At 40.8% G+C, this 24,916-nt stretch overlaps 2 protein-coding genes across 4 annotated transcripts in view; one reads left to right on the top strand and one right to left on the bottom strand.

Annotated features, from left to right (window-relative positions):
• Nucleotides 1-8,270, top strand: part of DCBLD1 (discoidin, CUB and LCCL domain containing 1) — a 48,822-nt gene extending 40,552 nt beyond the window's left edge. Inside the window, exons 12-15 of one of the 2 annotated variants that reach the window (XM_080588108.1) lie at nucleotides 463-553; nucleotides 1,582-1,631; nucleotides 3,178-3,297; nucleotides 5,864-8,270. In XM_080588108.1, the coding sequence (XP_080444234.1) occupies nucleotides 463-553; nucleotides 1,582-1,631; nucleotides 3,178-3,297; nucleotides 5,864-6,381 (779 nt within the window). In that variant the 3' untranslated portion in view covers nucleotides 6,382-8,270. The remainder of the gene's footprint in view (nucleotides 1-462; nucleotides 554-1,581; nucleotides 1,632-3,177; nucleotides 3,298-5,863) is intronic. The other variant, XM_080588109.1, reaches the window with a different exon arrangement.
• A 10,166-nt stretch (nucleotides 8,271-18,436) lies between these two features.
• GOPC (golgi associated PDZ and coiled-coil motif containing) overlaps nucleotides 18,437-24,916 on the bottom strand; it is a 28,425-nt gene continuing 21,945 nt past the window's right edge. For both annotated transcript variants that reach the window (XM_080588110.1, XM_080588111.1), the window contains 4 exons: nucleotides 23,858-23,953; nucleotides 22,888-23,052; nucleotides 22,055-22,235; nucleotides 18,437-21,565 (listed from right to left, as the gene is read on the bottom strand). In XM_080588110.1, coding sequence (XP_080444236.1) covers nucleotides 21,447-21,565; nucleotides 22,055-22,235; nucleotides 22,888-23,052; nucleotides 23,858-23,953 — 561 coding nt within the window. In that variant the 3' untranslated portion in view covers nucleotides 18,437-21,446. The remainder of the gene's footprint in view (nucleotides 21,566-22,054; nucleotides 22,236-22,887; nucleotides 23,053-23,857; nucleotides 23,954-24,916) is intronic.

The raw sequence follows: 24,916 nt of genomic DNA, 5'->3' as shown, positions 1-24,916 counted from the left end.
TTTCCCTAGCTCCAGTCTTGGAAATCTTTGAACTATTTTGACTGAAATGTTTCAACCAGTTCAGCAGGAGCCAGATACTTGGCATAGAAAATTGCAGCTTTATTTAGCAGCTTCATAAGCAACTGAAAACAGCGTTGCTGTAAGGGGCCTTTTAAAAAAGTTACTTAGCATGTAATAAGAAAGAGCTGCTCTTTGTAAGGATGTGTATAGATAGTAAACCAAGTGTCAGCCTTGAGAAATGCATTTAACTCTTCTGCCTCAGCACTGTTCCACATATGTACATGGCAACTGAGGATGGCCGAGGAGCAGTTTTGCAGTTTTATGATTTTACATCTTCATGCCCTCTCGCAAGGAGCATTCCTGCAAGATTATCTGCCTTTTGCTGTATTCTGTGCAGTAAAAAATATCTAGCTTCAGAGTAATTTGCCTTTTTAACTTTTATCCATTTATTTCTTCATGCAGGCTTAAAGCTTACAGCTATAATTGTCCCAATCCTCATAGTGCTGTGTCTGTTCCTGTTCTCTGGAATTTGTATCTGTGCAGCCCTACGAAAGTAAGATACTGTCTTTTGTCATTGGAGGTATTTGTGGCTACCTAGCTGGTGCTTCCAACTACATGCCCTCTTTCCAGAGCCTCTTTACCAGGAAACTGGAAATTGATATCTTTTGGAAGTCTTCCTTCCAAACAGAACTCACGCTGTGTCTCTGTAAATTGTACTTTTCAATCAGCCCCCAGTCAGACGAAACCAAAGGTGAACTAGATCACAACTGCAGCCCCCAATTTACAGTCAATGCAACTGGCTGGTCCCTTCAGCCTACGTATACCCACAAGTGCTAAGATGTAGTGAAGTCAAAGATGGAACAGTTTGCACACCAAACCAGAGAAAAAAATCAGTAAGGGGAACGTTAGAGCTATCTGAAGCATTTTCCTTCATTTCTCTCCTGTTGTGTTTCTGCTTCCTGGTCACTGAGGGCACTTAACCGTGCAGGCTGAAATTGCAGCCGATCTATAAGGAGTTGCACACATACACTGAGATAAGCAGATAAAACTAAGCCACTTCATTTCACAAGTCAGCGGATTGGAAGAAGCATTGCTAGCTTTGGGTCCCACTAGCTGTCCTTTCCTACAAACCTGCCTTCGAATGCAGAACAGGGAAATGCATCTGTCAGCAGGTAGGGATTTGGAAGTATAAGCAAAGCTCCAGTGATGCTGCTTCCTCCCTAGCAGCACTCAGCTCTGCCCTGAATTTCCAGTAAAATCTACAAACTAGTCAAAGAATTCAGAAGAGCAGACCCCAAATATAACCTAGAGTGACAGATAAGGACATGCACACATCAGCTCAACGAGTGCCAGACAGAAGGAACTTGAACAGCAGCACTCAGGACGTACATACAGATGGGGAAATAACTGAGCGTCAAAATCCTGGTTTGCATGCCTTGCAGTCTAATAAACGCCATCCTCCAGAAACTAAAAGCGAACAGTTGTTCTCAGCTGTTAAACACAGATTCTCTGCTGAAGCAAAGGAGTGAAGATGAAATGCTGTGAGTGCAGAAGTTTATAAATGCTTTCCTCTTCTCGCAGGCAAGAAGCCAAAGGACTTTCTTATGGATTTTCCAATGCTCAGAAATCAGGTTAGTGGAGAATGGTGAGCTTTGCCCTGTTCTGTCGTGTCTGCCGGGCCAATGGGAAGGGTTTTATGCAATTACACGTGAAATGCTTCTCAAAGAACAGCCACGTTTCCTCATTCAAATTCACTATTTCATACGAGGGAAATGGCAAGCGATAGTCCCACTTGTGTCATCCTAGCACAGTGCCCAGAGAAACAATGTAATTTGGTTTCTATGACAGAAAGGCAATTAGCAAAAGATCTATTATACAAAGCGCATAAATTAGCATATAAGAGTGCTCCCAGGTGCCCTCCCTTTCCTTCCCTCCTCCAAAACACCTATTTTGCAGAAAATTGCTACTTTCCTCTTTTTCCCCACAGCAGAGGGGATTGCTGTTCTCCAAGAGAGCAAGGGCTAATAAATTTTTTATGGCTTTAGTGTTTCCATCTTGCTGCCCTCCCTGACTGGGACTGTATTTCTGAAGCCTATCAAAACTGGTCTGTACTTCACATGTAAAATCAGAGCAGAAGATTGGCTTGAGGACTCTGCTTTAGGAGATGCCTGCAAAACCCTGGTGAAGTAACATACTTTGCCTTGCTCAGTTATGCTTTCTAGGGCAGGGTCTCTTCTCAGCCTGGAAGTTGGGGTTTAGCTGTTTTTCCTGGTGGGCCAACTCTGCAGAGGAATATCCTTCTGAATCTTAGCTTTCCATAAAAAAAAGAAACCACTAAGCCATTCGCATGTCTCTTGACACATTTCTTGCAACAGCTCAGCTCCAAAATTTCATCCCTCGGCAGGTGCTGACGACAGGAAAAGGGACTCTGTTACCCATTTCAGCTCACCCTCATTAGAAAATTAATTTGTACTTAACATCATATTTGCTAATATGATTTTTCAAGGTCACATCATAATCCTTTCTCACTTGCTAATGAGGACAAATCCCATGAAATTGAAGATAGCCTCTTACCCACTCAGTTCATTTGTAGAGTATGTGCTCCGTAAATCAAGCTCCTAAACACTGTGAACCAGGCTTGGGACTTAAGAAGCTGGGAGCTGACCCCACCTCTCCATAAACCTCACATCACCTCCATAAACCTCACGTTACAGGCACCAGGCAAGGAACTGACACTGTGGATGTTCTCTCTTCTGCCTCACGAGGACGTTGTGAGAACAAATTAATTGATAGGTGCAGGTGATGAGATATCAAGTAAACAGAAGCTATACCATGCTACTGAGGGAAAAAAAAAAGTCAAGCATTATTTTTACTACATAAATGATGCAGCTGTTTAAAGCTTGTATTTTATTGATACACCTTGTTAAGATATAAATATAGGCACCTACAGAGTTTAAGCCCTTCTTGACAAGAAAGACAAATGAGAAAAATCCTCTACATAGCTTAATTTTTACTTGAAAATCTCAGCTGATAATTCACTTTCTCACCCTCCAAATTTAGGGGACTTTTTTTTTTTTTGACAGCAATGAGTACAACAACAATTTAACTTTCTGATAAGCCTTCTGATTTTAAGCATTTAACTTCCTGATGTCTTCTATTTTTATTTCTTTATCACAGGTTGTTGGAAACAAATCAAGCAGCCCTTCACCCGACATCAGTCGACTGAATTTACCATTAGCTATAGTAATGAGAAGGAGACACCGCAAAAACTAGATCTGGTCACAAGTGACATGGCAGGTAACAGTTGCTCCCCCTCTGATACACTCACTTTATTTTGCACACAGAGCAGCTAACAAGGAGCGACAGACCAGCAATATTAGAAGCTCCAATTTCCACAAAAGCTGAGGCCAAGGAACAGATTTATCTCTTTTTATCCCAGACGTATAGTGAAGCAGCACTGGGGGGGGAACACCAGCTGAAACTTCTCTTTTATAGGATTTTTCTTCTTGTAGGTATTGGCAAAAAAATCCCTCACTCTGAAATACTTACAATTCAAGGTAAGCGTGGAAGGCACTCAGGCAGAGATGCAGTGCAAGAGTGTGCCTAGGATAGAGTAGTTTGCTGACTAATTTCTATGTTTCTGCTTAAACTCAAACATCTCTGGCAGCGGTATAAAATATAATGCCTCTTGCTGCTGATCAAATAGAAAAATTGCTTAGTTGGTTTGTGGTGGGATTTCATGCCCAGCTGGACGTCGTGCTGAGATCTGCGTGCAGCGGTCCTGGTGCCTGAACTATTTTGCAGATGAGGCCTCCTGAAGTAGCAGTGGGTAGATGAGAGAGCAGAAAAGAACACCACAGTGCTCCTCTCCTGTTCTGCCTTGGCTCCAGGTCACTCAGGTCACTGTCTGGATAGAGCAGATCCCTGCATCAGTACTATTTGTATCCCAAACGGGTGGGTTTTTAACTCATCCTCTTAGCACATCTTATCCCTGACTGTTTTTCTCTGTCTGGAAAGGCTAGACCAACCAGCCATTTTATGATAGCAGTCATCAGCAATCTTCCTGAAAAATTAATTTTCTGTTTCCAGCCTTCAGACATTAGGAATTTCTGAGGATTTCTCCAATGTGTTTCTCAGAGAGAAATGCATTAAAAGAAAAAAAAAAAAAGAAAAAAAAAGGAATGATCATTGTAATTCCATATGGTGCTACCCCTGGATATCTGTCAAAGACAGTTTGAGTGCTTTACAGAAACTTTCAATATAAATATGCAGAGACCTAAAAAGCAGTTTTATTTCATGAAGGAAAGGGTGTGAGCAAAGGTTCCTTATAACTCATGGTTATCCAGCTACCCTGGCTGTGTGCAGGGAGCCTCTGCTCTCCCCAGCCTTTCCTCCTGCAGTGTGAAAATTCATACCTCTCCTTCTGTCCTGACAGCTCCCAACGCTTTGCATTTCACCTACAGCCTCCTTAAAAATAAGAAACATGAAATAAAAACTGTGAGCACAGCCCAGAAATGTGCAGCAAATGCTATTTCCTAATTAAATTGCAGAGGGCATGCAAAACTTGCATGTAGGGCACCATCCCACATGAAATTCTTCCCCTCGAAATTCCCTGCTGTTTGCTGCTTCTCATGGCAGCCCAGAGCAAGTGGGGACGCTTCTTGCTGAGCGAGTGAGATTACTCAGAGTAGCAGCAGCAATGCTGGCGAGAGCTGCATCACTTAGTGACATATCCTAACACCTTCACCCTACATGCTGAAGTTTGGGAAGTAGCCAGGAACTGCCAGAAAAATCTTTCACAGGACATATGGGATTGCATTTGACGCTCATGTCAGATGAACTATGATGCCAAAACAGAAACTGAGCTAACTTTCTTCACGCCTGCGCCAAAATACAATACTTTATCAGTGTCACTTACTGGAGCTGTTCAGGCCACCGTATCTATCAGGAAGCAATTTTCACTAGCACCAAAGTGAAAAAGTTAGAAGGTTGAATTTCCTCGTGACAATTTTCCGTGATGTTTTGAAAACCCGGTTAGCTCAGATCTCTCTCCTACACGGCAGCCTGGTATCCTCTTTGACGAGAGGTGTGAATATGCACTTCACGAGGAGGCTGCATTCCCTGGATCTCACTTCGTGCTCCTGCTCAGGTCCTTTCCCCGTGGCCAGTGCAGGTCTGCCCCCTCGGTGGGGTTAACCATCCCTTCGGTGGGGTTAACCATCCCCTCGGTGGGGTTAACCATCCCGTTCCCCCAGCCGCGCCGCTCCTGCTGCTCGCCTTATGGCTTGCCCCCCTCGTGCGCACGCTTCAGCTCTGATCTGACTTCACACATTTCACACTTCCCTTGACTCTCTTGGCTGCCATTCCGCCTAACTTTATCTTCCCTGTCAGTCAGCTACTGTGAGATTCCTTTTAAATAGAGCCGGCACTTGCGCTCGTTAAGAATCCTCCAGGCATCTTAATTATTCCCAAAGTGGAACGAACGCTTGCTTTGAGAACTTCTCCTTCGTGGAACTTCGTGCAATGTCCTCTCTCTGGCTTGCTGATGATATTTTGTTAACTTCTGTCTTTTTTTAGGGTTTTGGAGTATACTCCAGAAACGATGATAATGTGTTTGGGGGGGTAGGTGGGGAAAGGCAGGCAGGGAGCGAGGCAAGGGCTGGCAGATTGAAGCTCCTCTGCAGAGCAGCTTCTGCCAAGCTCTGCAGTGCTTGGGCTCTGAAGGTGATTACAGAGACAGACCTGGGGCACCGTTTCCTCACATCTCTGATAATCACAGATTCAATATAATAACCATTTTCTGCCATCTACTACGTAAAATAATCCACCTATGTACTATTGAGCAGCTCATACTTCTTTTTAGATTATCAGCAGCCTCTCATGATTGGAACTGGAACAGTAACACGGAAAGGATCTACTTTCAGACCCATGGACACTGAAGAGGAGGGAAGAAGGGGGAGTGCAGAGTTTGAAAGCCACTACCACTGTCCGCTCAGAGCTAACCGGCACGAATACGCGCTGCCCCTGACCAGCCAAGAACCTGAATACGCCACCCCGATCATAGAGCGGCACATCACCAGAGAAAATAACTTCCCCTCTGAAAACGGATACAACGTACCTGTAATCTCGTCGCAGAAGCATTCCCTCGCTGCCGGCAGTTTCTCTAGCTCATGCAAAACCGATACAAGGAACGGAGACTATCAGACACCCCAGAGTGTAATAAACTATGATAAACCCAAAGTTAACAGTATTCTGACCTCCGTGAGCTACAGTACGGACTACCAGAAACCTCAGACGAATTCACTAGGGAGCGAGGGTTACTCAACCCCCAGAGACTGCCTAAAACCAATAAGCCAGACAGCAATGACAGCTCTCTTGTGATGTGCTGAGCAAGAGAGACGTGGTGCACAGGAATGTCGCTGCACAGCTTCCGAAGTGAAAACAGAGTTTTAAAGGATTCTGCTGTGGAAGGCAGAAGGCAAACAAACCCTGTGTACATAATATTGCAGTCTTGCTGGGTTCTGACATCTGAAGAAAGCATATGCTGTTTATCACTGTTTATAGCAAGAGAGATGTTATCAGTGAAGACTGTATATCTTATTTTCTGTAACTGATCTCAGTGCTCCGTTTGCAATGTGTGCAATTTGTACATAGCTTTTATTTAAGGAGAATTTCTTAAGTTTCCTTTTCACCTGTGGAATTGAAAGTAGAAAAAAAAAAACATTACTGCAGAAATGCCTGTTTAAGAAAAAAAAAAAAACTCTTTCTCCCTCTATTTTATATGCGGTTGTACTGACAGCTGTATATGGTGTATCTTAAGGTTGTGTATCTTAAGGATGTTGTATCTTAAGGTTGTGGTGCTTCAGTTTCTTTCCTATGAAAACTGAAGATAGGGCATCACTATAGTTCTTCCTGGGAGTGTAGAAGTAAAACTACTTGAAGCATGAAGTGCACAAGAGAAGGCAGCTGAGCATTTAAATATCATGTTCAATCTCACCTGCCCAGCTGCTTTTTAGCAGCAGTTGTTAGATGCTTGAATTTGATCTAGTATATGAGCTGAGCCTAACTTGCTATTCATGTCAAAAACAGGTAGAAAAGTGGAACCAGCATTGGATTCAAGCCATGGTGATCACTTTGCAGACACATCTGCAATTAAAAAAAAATATATCAACACCTGCCAATATGTTTTTTCAAGAAATGTGTGTGGAAACAAAATGTGAATTTACAGCTAAGAATTAAATCCTGTTCAAGCCCTAGCTGATGCTGTTGCTGCTAAACTATAAGGAAACTCATTCCTTCACACAAAGCAGCATAGCTTCTGAACTCGTAATTACTCCACTGGGTATTTTTCTGTCTTACAAATTTAGTGTAACATTTCCATTTGAAATATTTAGTCAAAGTAAAACACAGCGTGTGTATGGCTTACTGTTGCATTTAAATTTGCAAGACAGCAGATCGGCACAGTTGTTTTCAAATAGTTTTTCTTTTGCAGCAGATGTTATCATGAATTCTGTTTTTGGACAAACTTGAAAAAGCTTGGGGATGGGTGCAATGTATTGCACAGTAGTTGGCTCCTCTTTCAGCAGAGGCGTCATTGAAGCTAAACAGCTTCAGTGGTGACTGGGACCACCCGCTGCCCTTCTACTTGCAGCACTTGGAGCCTTACCTTAACTTCGAAAGTGTGTCCTAAAATATCAAGAAGTGATATACTTCTGGGAAGGAAAAATGGTGCTATATTTAAGGCACTGGGCTGGGAAATTAGACCACTAAAACATGAGCTCTAGGAAAGTCACCGTTTCAAGGCCCTCTGTTTTCTTACGTGTAAACGGGATTGTTTGCAAAGGATGCAGCAAAGATTTGCTGTTTGCTCGTAAAGTGCTTTCAGATCGGGGGATGGAAAGTGCTGTAAGAATACAGAACAGCTGTAGTGACACTACATACAAATCTTGCTAACTCAAGCCATATCTGACCTTAAGAAAAGCTCTTAGTGGGTTCTTCATGTATGCTTGTTTCGTGGCCTCAGTGGTGCAGTTCTGTCACGCCGATGCACAGTGCATGCAATTCCTGTGCAAAGAAGAAAGAGTCGAGCTAACCTTGTAGTCCTCCTGTGTTCACTGTCAATACAGTTTCTGTGAAATGTATAAAACACCTCAGGTTCTGAAGCGAAGCAGCAGCAGCCTGTTTGTTAGACCGAGCTGGGCGGTGTTGTTTACCTTCTGTTGTTTACATGTCTATGTAAATAAAGCACACTGGTATTTGTAAATCAGTCACACAGGCCTGGTACTTAACTTGGTGACTTTATCATCACTGCACACCCACTCTTGTCACATATCCTGCAGGGTGAGAAATAAGTGTTCCTTACTCCCTGCAAAAGTGCCAGTTGCGAGGCTGCAATTTACGTTCTCAGTATGACAGGCTAAAAAAAGATTATCTCGGTGCCCCATTTAGCCTGGCTTCTCTGTCCATAATCTCTAGAGAAGAAGCGCCCACGAACAAACTTCTGCGCCCAACCCCGCTGCTGGAAGCACATAACTGAGGAGAGGATGAGGATGCCCCCCCAGTGAGCCTGTAACCAATACTCCACCCACACAGCTAATTAGCCTGACGTCACTTCACAAACAAGCAGAGCTCAGTAATCAGAGCTATTCCCCACCTAATGAGGCACCAAGATAATGCAGCAGCGCATCAGCAGCAGGCAATCGATGCCATGGCTTGTATTATAATAACCTTTTGGCATGCCTCAGCCACATGTGTTCTGCATCTGCGGCATGCTACAAGTGTCATACTGTCATTCTCCCCCTCAGCCTGGGAGACAGTTTTTGGTGACCCTAGCAGCAGATATGCACATAATTTCCTACCTGTGTAGTCTCTCCATTCTGATGTGGTGGAGATACTAAACCCTGATGTAGGAAGGAAAGGCACTGCCCGAATCTCCCAGCAGTGGTGGCTCGTCCTCATGCTCCGCCTCAGAATGGCTCCTCCGGCTTGTCCGCCTCAGCCTGTTTTCACAGCCAAAACCAGCTGCAGGTATAACACAGTCAGACTTAGCAAACGCCACATGATTAAAAATCTTCCTTCCACAACGAAGGTTAGAGCAGGCCCTGTTTCAAAACATTAACCCTGTAGGAAGGGCTGCATTTGCACTGGGTCTCCCTCCAATGTCGCTAGAGATTGTGGCAGAGCAGAGTCTAGCCTCTTTATGAGACTGACCATCTGGTTAACAGAGACTTTCAGCAGTGATTCAGTACCAAACTCCTTTCCTGAGCAGGTGCTCCCAGTAGGCTGGAACAGTAAAACCATGCCAGAGTTCACAAGAAGGTTAAATATTAACTGGTCACAGCCCTAAGGGTCTACCTGTTCCAGTCGCCGTTGATAGCAAGCCTCTGACTGTGCTATGAACAGGGTCACACATTGTCACTGCTTGTCTCTAACTGAAGGAACCGAAGAAAGATTCCTGAGGTAAGGAAGTGCAAAAGATGGTGACTTAAATTAAAAAAGACCCACCACCACCACCCCCAAAGAAAAAAATAAATCAATAAAAATTCTGCAAACACCACAACAAATACACAAATGTGTATGTAGCCTACATGCCCGCATCTCAGGAGCATTGCGACCACTGAACTAACTGTGGTGACCCCAGCACCAGCCCTCACAGCTGTGTGCTCGTAAGGGAGGGATCCCTGCTTCGTTCTTAAAAAACAAAAACCACGAGGTTGGATCCCAGCCATTACAAGCAGGTCGTGAATCCCACAGCTTGTCTGCAGTACTGGCCTGGCTAAACCTCAGTAAGACTGAGTTTTAATACAGACTTCCTTCAGATTATCCCAATAATTGACCATCATTCGGCAGCTCCCCACTCTGCACAGATATCTGTGGTGGCCAGGCTGAGGCACAAACCTTCCCTGCACAGGACGGGAATGTCAGGCCGCAGGCCCCACGACAGGAGCAGACACCTGACTGATTAAGTGCTTGGTGGGTCACCGTCATTGACAGGTATGATTTGTTTTTCTGTGGTGCTGGAGACTTCTCTCCCGTGCAGGTGTATGACACGGATTACTGTGCCCTCCCCAGCGCCACCCTGTCATTGCCAGGCTTTTGGGACACTGCCAGCTGAGCTGCTGCGGGACGCTTCTCTACTGCTTGGGAGGAAAATGGGCTTGTGGCCACGCAGCAGACGGGAGAAGGCAGCAGAGGCCTTACAGTGCTCAGATGATCTACCTAACCTGCAGCTGCAGCGCAGAGCAAGCCAGGTGCCCAGCGTCAGTAAGCGGCAGAGCCCATGCCTCTGGAGAGGTGATAAGGGAGCCCCCGGGCCATCGCTGTTGTGACCCGCCCACAGGCAGCCTCCATTTTGTGTCTGTAACACAGGTGGCGACTCCTGCTGCCATCCGGCATGAGACCTCACTCACCCAGTACCTCTGAAGAATCTAAAAACCACAGCAAAGAAGTGCAATTGCCATAACAAATTGCACTATTTGCACTAAGTTACACTAATACCTTTTGACCTTAAAACAGTAGTGTTGCGTTGCGGCAATGCCTTCAAAACTGTGCATGAAAAGTCAACACCGAGGTACTTTATAAACATTAAACAAAATGTAATTATTTGTCTGTGTCCTGGCTTTTGCCAAAGCTAGGCAGGTTTTTTTGTTTGTTTGTTTTTGTCAAAGCCAGTAGTTTCTCTCCATGCAGCTCAAATTCATTTCAGTGGGGGTGAGTAACAAAAAGCAATTACCTCTGAACAAGAGGTTTGTGACCTCTAAGAAATGAGCCAGAGGTCTCACAGAAGTCCTGCAGGGTCAGGCATCTACTGAAAACCATGTAAAAGTCCATCAGTGTTCTTCCATTAATCGTCTCTCCAAACCAGGTTAGGTTTGGTCAGTGAGTGTGTGTCCAAACAGTTCCCTTTAGCCTGCAATCAGTCTGGACTGTAGGAAAGACAAGGTCATGTTGCTGCATTCCTTTTTTCTGTATTTTCCATAATAGTAAGTCCATTCCGCTCTCTTCTTTCCGATGTCAGTGATGATGTAAGCCTGTACTGACCTCCAACCCCCTCTGCAATAGTACAGCATGGGGTAAATGAGCAGAATTTATCTTTTCATTTGAACCTCGTCAGTACTGTTGAACCTGACACCTATACCAAAAAATACCCTGCCATAGCTGCGTGGGGTTAACAAGACAAACAACACTATAAAGGAGCAGTGGCAATGCCTATGAATTACTGAAGACTGAATAAGTTTCAAGGAGCATGCTTATTTAAAGGGAAGGTGCCATTACTGCACGATAACTTTGAAACTCAAAATAGAAACCATTCCTGATAACTTCCTTTTTTTTTTTTTTTTTTTTGAAGCCCCTTGGTACAGTCCTACCAGCTACAAAGGGCATACAAGAAGGGGTCAAAGTGTTTCTAAACTAGATAAAGACAAGAGGAGAGACATCCTTAGTTGGGGAAAACTCGTGTTGTAAATGATAAGGAGGACGCCTAACATCTGCCTTTCTGTGTTATCTCATTGTATAGTCTGGACATGAGAATTTGGAGGATTTTCATTCAAATTTCACCATATTTGTTTAGGCTTGGCATCACGTTAAGTCCTGAAAAAGTAAGTCCTGAAAAACATCCTCCATTTACTGTATGCAGAGGTTATTCAGTAAGCTGTTGTCTCGGGCTGAGTTGATTCATTATTTATTTAGCCACTAGCAACACCGCTACCAAGAGTCCACGTGACATCCAAGAGATTATCAACCCACTTACTTTTATACAGACAGAGGTATCCGAAAGAGAAATTCAGGAAGGAGACAACTTAAGTTACAGCACAACATCATTTTTCAGCATAACCAAAAATATAAGCCCACGTAGGTGACACACTACTGTAATTAAGGCTCCCATGTCCTGACCACTATCCAGAACTGACCTCAGGAATCCATAATTTTGGGTAGATACAAACTTTTTAACAGACCTGATTGGAAAAGCTCCTTTAAAGATCTGCATTATCTGCCCACCTGAAGATGAACAATAACTCTGAATATCCAGCATATATCAGACTCCTATTGTGAGTCTGAGCTAGTAAAAGAAGTGAGAAAATCTGCAAAATAACAAGTTACTCAGACTGCAAAGTTCTCTCAATTGGATCAGATATTAACAGACAATAATAGACCATAAAAAAAAAACACGCTTTTTCTCTAGTAGGTAGACAAGAAATAATGCCAAAGTTCTAGCCATCAAAGAAATACTAGCAACAATTTAACACAAACAATACAGAAACATCCAGCAGTGGCTGAAGCCTTACGCACTACAGGGAGCTTATCAGAAGTCTCCCAAAGAGCTACATGAGGAGTGACAGACAGCAGAGAAGATGGTGACACTGGCCATAAAAGAAGGGGACAACAGGCTGTAGAGGACAACAGGCTGTAGAAAGACAGCAAGTTACATTAGCCACTACCAAGCCATTGGTCTGAACAATTTGATGCCTTGGGCACATACGAGAACCTTCAGCCTTCCCAAATGTATTTTGCACGTCTAAGCTTCTTTGGCCCAGGCAACCCATTCCACAGATGGACAAACTGAGACAGATAGATATGCTGCCACTTGTCCAGAGCTGTATCAACTAATCAAACCCACCCAAAAACATAAAGGTCCTTGAGAACACCAATCACAAACCTGTTAGAAGCTCTCTGTCATGCAGGGAGAGAAGACATAGGTGATAAAGCCTAAGACGCGCTAGCAGACCTTACGTGAAGAGGCGGCTTTTCTTCACATCTATGGCTAAGCTTTTTATCCTTAAGTGACACCATCTGCTCTGACAGACAGTTTTATAAAATTTGAATCTGGCGACCTGGATAAAGTAGGCCTGTAACATGGAAACATTAGAGTCATATGTGGATGTAAAAAGGTTGTGGACAGCTCTTACTTTCTCTTCCGTATGTACCTAATTGCATACAGCACTGTGTCACAAAAGACAGGACACATCCTTTTTGACACTTGCAACACAAAGCCACTGATAATTTTGGTAACGATGCCGCCATAACTTTTCTATTATCTTACACATGCCTGGGATATGGCATCATAAAGATACCCCTTTAGAGTCCGTAGTTCATAGTTAACTTTCCAACAGATTAAGTCACACTTTATCCCCCCTCATTATAGTACAGTCACTTCACTATATAAGGACCAGCATCAAGGACATAAATATTTTATGCAAAAGAACATTTGGCTGATAAGTTCACTGATCACCTGGTTAATGACAGACATGTTTGGGAACTGCTCTACCATTTGGCGGTCGCTGGAAAGCAACAGTGGTAGAGAAAACATGATGGGTGGGTCAGTGTGAACAGATCTCTCTCTTCCTGACCAAAACAAACAAACAAAAAAACAACCTTCAGTCTGAAACTAGACAAGAGCAAAATGTAATGTTCTTCTCCCTTTTTTTGCTTCTCCTCATTGCCAAATCTCAACACGTTTGGACGTGATGGGCAGCCTCTGTCCCAGCAAAGGTGCCAGGAACGTGACGAGGCTGGTTGCACACCATGATTGAAAGGCACTGGCAAAGTGCAGGCAGGAGAGTCTACAGACCGACCCAATAAGTCATTTTGGGTTTTATCAGTGCTCTTGGCCTCTTCTTTTGGAGATGTTTAATCCACCCACAAACACGGAACAAAACTTTCACTGCTCGCATGTGTGCTTGTAAGAAAGCACTCGTTTTTAAAGTAGTAGGTGGAGATATTTAAGCAGTCTTTAACAAATCATGAATCCAGAGCTATATGAAATTATAATTTTGTGTGTGTGTGTGTATTCAAGTTTGCTTGTACGTATACTGCACAGATGTAGAGAACAATGTTTACTGTAAGTTGTGTCGCCTGAAAAGCGCTTGCAACAAGGATGCTAGCTAGACTGGATGTTTGCTCTTTTAAGAGTAAACGTTACTAGAAATAGTATAAAGAACAACAATTATAAAATAAATAAATAAATACATAAATAAATACAATTTTGAAGTTTTTCTTTTTTTTAAAAAAAAATCTCTTTCTCCCAGTCTCGTGAATGCTGACGATTTGAAGGAAGCTGATGCCCCCTTCTGGTTCTAAATAAAAGTGCAAATACTTAGCACTAAAAACGTGTAGGATTCTGGTCACAAATTAGAATTACCAAGTAATAGACAAGTTTTGATTTTGACAACAGCATAAAACTGAGGTAGCCCAAACTACACTTTCATATTTAATTAGAGAACTCAAGACAACTACTTTAAGTTACTGTGAGACTTAACAGTCTTGCCAATATAGAAATGGCACAAAGCTGTGCAAAGGGAGGTTCAGACAGGACATTAAGGAAAATTTCTTTACTGTGAAGGTGGTTAAACACTGCAGCAGGCTTCCTGGAGAGGTGTTTGATGCCCCGTGCCTGTCAGTGTTCAAGAGGCATTTGAGAGGGGTTTGGACAATGCCCTCAATAGCATGCTGTAACTTTTGGCTAGCCCTGAAGCGGTCCGACAGTTGGGACTTAATCTTTGTAGGTCCCCTCCAACTGAATTATTCCATTCCATGTGTTTGTGCCTTTCATTTTAAAATAAAATCAGTTTCAAAGTTAGCAACGGGTTACCTGGATCCAGATTAATCACCTTAAGAGCACAATGAATTTGAAAAATTTCTGCTAGCTCCCTGAGTTTTCTTATGACACCTCACTTCCATTGTGAGTTTGACAGGTCAGGTGCTAACAAAATAGGCAAAAAGACAGATCAAATCAATAGGAAACTCTTCAGTAACACTCATTTGGCAACTATACAAAAACCCCCATCTACCAGAGCAGCATCCTTCTATAAAAAGTCCAGTCACCAGCTTCAAACCCAAAGTTGCCAATGCCCAGCAGCTGAGGTGCATTGAAGTGTTTAAGCCATAACTCCAACCAGGAAACCTTTCATAAAGGGATATACACAACCACGAATAATATAAATGAAACACTGGGGGGAATTGGTGGTGCCTTTGCAGAGGTAGCCCAAAGGCTCTGCTCTCATAACAGGATCAGTATGGACAACCCACAGCAGCACTGCAAAACAAGCGTCAAAACAGAGAACACAACAGCTTGCACACTTGCAGCCAGCATCTAATGCTTAACCAGGAGTTGAAGCTACCAAGATCACCAAAATGAAAAAGAGACAACCAACCAATATAATGAGCATATAAAATCTAATGAGGAGCCTGATGCGTAACATCTCACAAGTCATCTTAGTACTTACTCCTTGTGTCAGTAGAACAAAACGAGCACATCCTGTTCTGATGAAAGACACCACTTAAGAACTAAACAAATTCATCACATACAGCTTCACAATCTAAAGACTCCTCAGAAACATTCCCCAGGAGATCACAGAGTGGTTTAAGTTGGCAGGGACCTCTGGAGCCCGTCTGGCCCAAGCCCCAGCACAAGCAGGGCCACCTAGAGCGGGATGCCCAGGACTACGTCCAGGTGGCTGTTGAAGGTCTCCGAGGAGGGAGCCTCCACGGCCTCGCTGGGCAACCTGTTCCAGCGAGGCTGTCACAGCAGACATGCTGCAGTGTAAGATGCAACTCCTCTCTGTCCATACTTATCCACTCCAGAGATGTCACCTTTTTCACCCAGCCTGGAAACAGACCCACACAAAATCAGAAACTGCAGGAGACTGGCACCTCCTTTGGCCACAAGGCTAAACCAGGAAAAACCTGGCATGAAACCCAGAACACAGAAAGAAAATCACCTGCCATTAGCAAATGGAAGACCAACAGGAGCACACTCCCCACGGGTTGTTCCAAGAGGGATTAACTGGGACATCCCATTTCTTGTTGGAAGGAAAAGCATTCGGAGCAAACGTTTCCAGAAGCATAAGCCCAGTGAACAGGGTAATTATCTACTCTGGATCAGCAGCCTGAACATTAATCCTTTCATTCCCCAAATAAAATGATGATAAACGCTTGGACAATACCAAATATCATTAAATTGTCATTCTGCTCCATTCCATTTTACAGAAGTGTTATTCTTTCAAGTACTGAGATACTTGATGGGAAATTTGAGATTTAATCAAGAGGAGTTTTGTTAACAACGTGAAGACTTAACTGAAAAATTACCAGGTGTCTCCCAAGCCTCCCTGATTTCTCGCATTTTCTTATGGGTAATCACAACATGTCTGTGAATGTCTGTAGTTTAGCTTTGCTTGTTTTTACACCCTCCTGTTCGAGTCTGAGCCATGGAAAACCAGTCAGCAGAGAGCTGATGGCTACGCAACTGGTGAAGGGAAACGCTAGGGAGATGGATCAGGCTGTAGTTCACAGCTTGCTGCCAGCAAAGATTAAGAGCAATGCTTTTGCAATTCAGAAAGGAAACAAAGAAATAGGAAGTGCCAAAAACTGTTTGAGGGAGACATGATCACAATCTTCAGTGGAAAGTTAAAAGCAAAAACCTGCTGCAGAGAGTTTGAGCTTCTTGGGCACAGCTGTGCAAAAACATGCCTCAGCAGAAGGCTGACAAATAGACACCAGATAGTTTCAACAGCCGATTGAGTTAGATGCTTGTAACGAAAGTAGTGTGTGAAAAACTTACCCAAGTGACTTAAGTTTTCCATTAAAAATGAAAAACTCTTGGAAAATATTGCTTAGCCTTACTCATCCATTTGGCCTCAAAGCCCTGTTTATAACCAGTGCAGCACAGGTGTGGGCATCAGGAGCAGACATCAAATTACTTCACCAGGGGTACACAAGCAAATAAGACAAGGCTACTCAAGCACATGAAGGAACAACTGCCTTGATCAGAACAAAGAAAAAAAAAAAGTTGAGCATTTTCCCTTCAAAGACAGTAAAAAGTTTGCCCCTTCTTAGTGCCTGGGTTCCACTCGAACCACAGAACATCCAGTTTCAGAAGAACTGGAAAACACATCACACTGGAAAAGACACAGCCTGAACAAAAGGTAAGTTTGAAATAGTTTAGGGAATTTTATTTTCAAGTCATTGGGCTGAGGTTCTAGCCAGCAAAAACTTAATTTATACTCCTATCTTGAGTCAGGATGTGTTCCTCTTCTGTCACGTATGGATCTCTGGAAGACAGAATAACGCAGAGGACCTGTTCACTGCAGTCTCAGGCAGCAGCAAGGTCATTCAGCTGGGCACTCAGCCACCAAGACATTTTGAACAGTCTTCCTTCACCCCAGCTGGCATAAAAATATTTTTACTCCTCTTTCCATGTGTTTCCATCTTCGTTCATAGTGACCTCTAATCCTCTTCTTGCTTTATTACGCCTCAGCAACGTTAAGTTTTCTCTCCTTTCCCCTGTTCCTTACGTCTACCTGTCACCCATACCTAAACCCTTTAAAAATTAGAGGTTAAAAAACTAAGTATTACAGTTCTAGCTCTCACCAATTGTGCATTACCCATCTTTTCATCCAAGATGACTCAGACTTGTCTACTGAGATGGTTCCTACCGCTATGGTCTCTCTATTTACACATTCTCAATACATCTGTAAGTACTGCCATAATTACACTCTCACCGCAACTACCATACCATTATCTGTTATTTGAGTTCTCTGTTTGGTCTCCAGCTCTGGATGAACTTGCTTCTTTAAGGCAGGAAGACCACTAAGTACAGGTGAGAGATTATTAAAAAAAATCTTAACACAAACCAGACTTCTTAATCTGAGCAAAAAGATTTTAATACCAGGACTAAGAATAAATGTTTTGTAACTTCGGTAAAAAAAAGAAACAAACAACCCACACACAGAATACGCCTATTACTCCTAATGCAGAGCAAATTAAAAGGAAAAAAAAAAAAAAGGCAGTTTCCACAATTTTACCCAAATGACTTAATCCTTTGACGGGTTTGGGACTTTGTAGCTTTTAGCCACAGGCTACAGAATATTTATGGTATTTTTATACAGCCAGAGTAACACTGCAAATTTTGCATTTTCTTTTACTGAAAAGCATTCAGCAGGAAATGCTTCTCAAGTAAAAGGTTCTTGAGACATGTCCTATAACTCTCACTCTTAAAATGTAATTTGTTATTAACCATTGCTGGCCAAGACCAGATTAGTGTCAAACTTCACATTATGCAGTTTTTTTTCCCCTCATTTGTCAACTTTTTGCCTGCGTGTGGATTACGTGCTTAACAAAAAGATCACACACAGGGTTAGGTATCTATGTTTTATATATAAAAACAGAAGAAAATGAAATATTCTGAATTCGGTACAGAAGTCACTGAAACGCAGAAGAATATTTACAGGCTAATAAAAATATATTCAGCTTAGCTGGATAGAATACATTTGTTGCGAAATGTTATACCTCCTAAAGGAATGAGAGTAATCATGTATGGATGTTTGGACACATACAATACTTGTATTTCATTTAATATAACTGTTGATTAACATATATTGAGATGGATACAAACCACCTTCATTGCCACAAACACACTTCTACAAAGAAATACTACATATGGTCTTTGATCAGAATTAAATTTATTGCCATTAAGCACTTTCCTTAACTTGCATGCTCTTAATTAACATTGGTCCCATACGCCAACAAGCACTGTCTACCTTTAGCTTAAAATACAGTTGTCTCAATCAAGTTTTTTTTTTTTTAATAGGCAAGGAATTATCTACTAAAAAATTGCACCGTTCTCTTTAGAATATTATTTTATTTTTGAAGTAAAAATATATATACACACACACCAGTAAACTGTTTTACACTTTAAAAAATAAAAATGAAGTCTGAATACTGACTTGCCTCGGAAATTCTTCCGAGTCTAATTCATTCAACCTCTGGGAATCAGCAACCTTCCAGTTTCTGACAAAGGAGGAAATACACATTTGTCCATTGAATCTGGAAATCTCAACTTGCAAAACTTTTCTCAGTTTAAATATTAATCTCAAAGCATCTCAGTATGACTACAGTAAATCAGTATGTTAAATCTGCTGGTAGGAAGTGTGGAGTACAGCCATGCTGTAGTGTCTGAGCAAAGTCTTCCCATTCAGGGCTTTCTAAACAAAGATTATAAAAACTGCAGGGAAGGAAGTACAGTGATAATTTACTGCTACCTGATTTGTCTACTCCTAGTCATCTTCCTCGGCAATTGTTCCTTCTGTTGATCTCATATACAGGTCAAAAATAGACAAGGTAACAGAGAAAGGATCCAGCAACTTCCAGACGATACAGAAAAGCGCATAGCATCATAAGAAACAGGTGGGCAAGGAATGTCAGGAAAGTAACTCCAGAAACATTCTCCCACTTCAGGCTGAAACAGATCAAAAGACTAAGTGGAAAATGAGGCATGCCAGGAAGTGAGAACAAATAAATAAAAAATGTAATCTTTCCCTCAGATACATGGAAACTGTACAGGCAAATTATTTTTTAAGTTATCAGACTAGTTGGACCAGCCTCATTTCCTAAAACCGCATCAAAATTTCATACAGATATGATCTTCAAAGACAAGATCACTACTTGGCTTTGAACTATCCTCAGAACATCCCAGGCCACAGACGGTTTCAAAGTTCACTCTACTTACTGTGGGATGCACTTACTCAGTGCACCTACTAACTGTGGGAAAAACAGAAACCTGGATGCAGAGTTATGGCAGTGGATTTATCTGCTAATATGTAGCCAACGTGTCCTAAAATTTCTGAAGCTTCAAAGAAAGAAACATGTCTGGGGACCTGTTTCTTCTTTACAGGGATTTATTTTTAAATACTAGTTTCTGTGTGCTGAAAACTGTACAACTTTGACTATTCTAAAAGCCTTTACCAATATGCCATATGACAAGGACTGTTACAAAAAACGAACCAAATAATGTAATTCCACTGAGTGAATGGAACTCATGCATACACGCACACAAAACGATCCTGTAAATAGCAAAGTTAGGGGATTTATAAATAGCAAAATCTTCGAATAAAGTATATACATTTTTATGATTTTTCTATAAACATATATATAGTGCTCCTAGGAGAAACAAGTAACTGTGTTCTACATCACAATTTTGAATGTAAAATTAATTGATATTACTCTAAAGGCCTTTGAGTTTTTTTCCTATATATGTCTGTCCTACACACTAACACTTGCAAAGATGCCTTCTCACATAAGCTCCACTCTCAAAGTGCAAACTCTTTTCACGTGACAGTTCAACAGCCTGAAGAGCAGTTAACAGGAAAGCTGCCTTTGCAGGCTGAAACAATAAATGTGATCACAATGCAAAAGTTTGCATATGGAGAGTGTTGCACTTAAAGATCTCCAAGTTCAGTTCTTGTATATCTACAGATACACAAGAGTATAAGAAACTGGTCAAGAAACCATGCTCGACATTCCCATCTGCAACCATGCCACAAACCTTTAGATGTACACCAATTAAAAGCTATTTTGAGATACACTGCTCTTACAAAAGGAATAATGTTTTGTTTCAACAATAAGACAATTACAGGTTAATACAACTGCCAAAATTAACAGATAGGGCCAGACACTGTATGATTGTGAGTACTTCCTATAAAGCACTGTGCACTTTACTTTCACTTCTTTAAAGATTATTTTCATGTGAAATGAGTATGTCCAGTACTTATTAAAAACACTGAGCATTTCCTAAATTCAAGCCAATAATGACCAACTCAGACAACTCCACATGGGCAGAAACCACATCCATTCAAGAATGTATGCTAAATTGATGATGCTTGGGAAAAAAATGCCAAAGGGCACACAACTGTGAGCACTTTTTAAGCAAATTTTGCTTGTAAAACCCTGTAATATTCTGTCTAAATACTTTTAGAGCAAGTTTAATTTGGCAGTGAATTAATTAAAACAATAATGCCAAAAATCTCACCCATAAAATTATCATGGGCTGAAGGATCACGATTAACAAGTACTCCACTGTCCAATTATGGTTTTGATGGTCTTTGCTCAAGTAAAATCTGTTTTTTTTGCTACTCTCAGAAAACGATTTGTTTGTTTTTGAAGTTACAGCTCAAAAATCCCAAGTGGAAAACTCAGGTATGCAACAGTAGAATTCCCACCCCACACACCTTCTCGAGTCAAAGCTTATTTCACAACAGACTGAACCTTGTTCTCCCTTTAAAACGGTTTCAAATGAAGATGGCCACATCTTATTCTCCTTCCTCGGGGACATCAATGAGATTAAAAGTTGAAGGTATTGAGGTTATCATTTTTAGAAATCCCATGCTTTGGTACTTATTATTAAAAGGAAATTCATTTAACATACCATGTGTTAAGTAACTATTGTGTGTCACGCAAAAGACAGTTTTCCACATTTAGAATTGCTCACAATGAAGCCCTGAGGTAACTGCCTTTTATCCAGGCAACAGTAATACAGGTCCCTTTGACTTTTAATCTTCCTTTTACAACCTACACTTGTATATGCAACTTGGAACAGTCACTATTGATTATCAATTGTTCCCAAAGATGGGATCTGTCCAGTTGTGGTTTTTTTGTTTGTTTGTTTGTTTGTTTTTTTAGGATAAAGACTCAGCAGAACGGCTTAATTTGGGTGCAGCATCTTCTAACGGAGCTTCAACTGAATTCCTCAGGTCTCCATTTTCATGTCCATCAATACCTGGTTTCTTATCAAACACTGCAAGTTAAAAAAAAATACATTTAAGGAAGAGAACAAGTCTTAGGAATCACAGATTAGTAAGATTTATTTCAGAAACTGGAAAGTTTACTGAAATATTTACTAAAAATACGAGCTTATAAGCTTTTGTTAAAACACAGTATGACAAGAAAACAGGAACTATTTCTACATGCCTCTGATCTAAAAAAGCATACTCAAAGTCACCAACAAAATAATGGCTTAAGGGGAATTAACTACTCCTAAAGCAGAGTTGTGAAAAGATATGAATAATTGGGAAAAGATGATCAGAAAAAAAAAACCAGCAGAAATTCTATTTAAGTAAAACAGACCAACGAGTAAGGGACCAACCAATAGAGCTGAAAACCTACTAGCAGGTCAACTGAATTAAAAGAAGTTTAATTTTACAATATAAAAACAGTGTTTTCCAGAAATTGGTTTGTATAGTGAGACTTCAGAGTTAAATTGCATAACGCTTTTTAGAAAGTTTACCTTGTGAGGGTTTGACATCCACAATTGCTTCTTTCCTATTAGAACCTGAATTCGCACCTTCTTCCAATTCCTCAAGATATAAACGATAGCGGTGTCCACTCTCATCCTCATATTCTACATTTTCATCATCTGAATCAACTTCTGGAGCAACATACACTACTTCAAATTCAATCTCTCCTCTCTAGAATGTAATCAAAATTACAAATTTACTTACTAATACACCACTACATAACGGGTTTACAAAAATGAGCTGGATTACTTAAACAAGTAGATTTTACTGAACAGTTGTGCTGAATATTTTGGGCATGTACCTGAATTAAGCTTTAATGATTAAAGAAATGCAGCTCTACACCTAAGATTTACCAAAGTTACCTGAATTTTTCATTATGTACCAGTGCATTTAAACAGTAAATTCTTTAAACAGGAACTAAGAGCAAGCTTTCTCACAAATTTAAACCTACAAATTGTCTGAAAATGGGAAGCAATGCAGCAAGATGATTCTAGACCACAAAGCGCATCAGAAACATTGTTTAGCTGCAGCTAAACTCATAAAAGCGTAAAACAGGCATCACTATTTCCCGATAACAAGATTTCCATTAGCCTTACTGGAGGATCATCGGTCACTAGAGGTTTAACTCAATCAGTACTGACCCAGCCTTTTTCTCCTAGACTGCAAGACACAAGAGGATTCAGTGTAAGGTGACAGAGCTTTAGGAATCACTGTAGGTTTGCATAATACTTTGCTTGACTGAAAACATTAAATCCAAGGTAAATCAGTAGGCAGAACAAAGGAAGCACATAAATGTGCCTGTGGATAACAGGCCCCCACTGACCTGTTGGGAAAGGATAGTTACAGCTTCTTTATGTTTGGCATCTCTTAGATTAACTCCATTCACTGCCAGAATGGCATCACCAACATGCAGTCCTCCACATCGATCAGCAGGTTGTCCAGGATGGATTTCAGAGATCAGTATTGGAACACCATGCTCCTTCCCACCCTATGGGAAAAGTGGATTTTAATTACCTGAAATGTACGTAAGCATAAAATCAGCATTCCAACAGTTGCTCTTACAGTGCTTATTTCATATTTTATTATAGAACATTAAAAAGCATACTCTGGACAAAAAGAATGCTTAAGATGATGGTATGAGATGCTTCTCTTAATTCTTCTCCCCGAAAAAGAATGGCCTGATTTCAAATACATACTCAGAGTAAAAGGAGACTGTTCTGAATAATAATAAAATTATTTTAGATCACAGACAAGCTCAAGACAACATCAAAACCTCATTAAAAACCAGACGCCATATTGACTTGCAAGAAAAAAAAAACAGTATTTAGAATAAAAGAGTATTAGTCTGAATTTTCAAAGTTTGGTGTAAAAAGTTAACACTGCTTTTGTTAGGTGTGAAATGCCAGTAACAAAACAAGAAAAAAAACACAAAACTATCCTATAATTACAACAGCTAAGCTTTGTAAGTTAGTTCTCAGACTGTTTCTGCTCTTCTACAGACTTATGATACTAGAAATTCATTACTGGCTAATCTGCTATAGGGCCCAAACCCTAAACATGAGTTGAAACCGTAAGTTTTACATAAACTAGCAGTTGACAACCTCAAAATCTATCAAAATGAGTTGTATTCTTTAAGTCATATAATTATACCTATGAATTTACATAATGCAGCCCTATTCTTTCTCTTTTGTTACATTCTAACAATACACTTACTGTTCCAAATATTTTACAAAGTACAAATACAAATTTAAATTGCTTCTCGTGTGCCATAGAAAATAAATGCAAGCATTTACTGTGATTGAAATTCCTAGTCCTTCATGGTCTTCTTTAACGAGCAAAACTTTTCGGATTGGACCAACACCTTGACTCTTCTTTAAGGCATCTGGATCCTAGTTTGATAAAAAATACATACATACTGTAAGTATAGATGTGATGCATTCTTTTTGTTAGTTTGTTTTTAATTGTAGAAAGACAGTGTATCGGCAGCAAAGTTTTAGATTAGCTCCATGCAGGCAGGACAAACTTACAGTGCCCCTTTACAGACAATGAAATCAGAAAAGGTTTCTCACTATGCATTCCTGACAAGAACAATTATTTCAATTATTTCAGTGCTGAGTGATGCACAACACAGAGTAACTTCAAAAGAAGGAAATCTGCCAAATTAAAAATATAAAGGGACTACATAAAGGAGTGCTGATCACTGCTGAAAAGTTATATGACAAACAGTAATTTAAAGCTAATCAAAGGGTAGATGTAATAGAGTCCCAAAGACAAGGTTCCTCGCTCAACTTTATTTTTGTTAGATTAAAAACACACCATTCCACAAGCTATTCAACTCTAAACTAAAAAAGAGGCCGAGTAAATCATGGTATTTGTTTTTCTTTTGTTAAGCTGCTGTTGCTATTATTCATACCCTTAAAATCATACACATGCATATTTGTCCACCAATACTTTATATGCTATTAAGAACATAAGTAGTAAGATCCATCTGACCAACTAAGGTATTTAGAGCAGACCAAAGTAATGCCCTTTCCTCAAAGTGTTCCATTTTATGCACTGAAAACTGGGGATAACAGCTCATGTGCCAGGCTAGGTAAGGCAAGGTCTATGCCATAGTCACACACGCTTTTAAAAATTTTATTTTAAAAAGTATCTTTTGGAGGGGGAAAAAAAAACAAAACCAAAATTTTGTAGTGTCAATTTATCTGGCCTTAAAAGAAATAAAATAAAAGATGAATTTCAGTTCAATCTAATCCTAAAATTATTATTCTTCACAGTTTCCCCAAGTAATTTAGCCCCTTATTTTCAAATTTACCTAACAAAAATTACACTGTTAAATTCAAATCTATACA

The sequence above is a fragment of the Anser brachyrhynchus genome, assembly GCF_964034855.1.
Source record: "Anser brachyrhynchus genome assembly, chromosome: 3".
Lineage (NCBI taxonomy): Eukaryota > Metazoa > Chordata > Aves > Anseriformes > Anatidae > Anser > Anser brachyrhynchus.
Note: the sequence above shows the minus strand (reverse complement) of the source record. Positions and strands in the feature narration are given on the sequence as shown.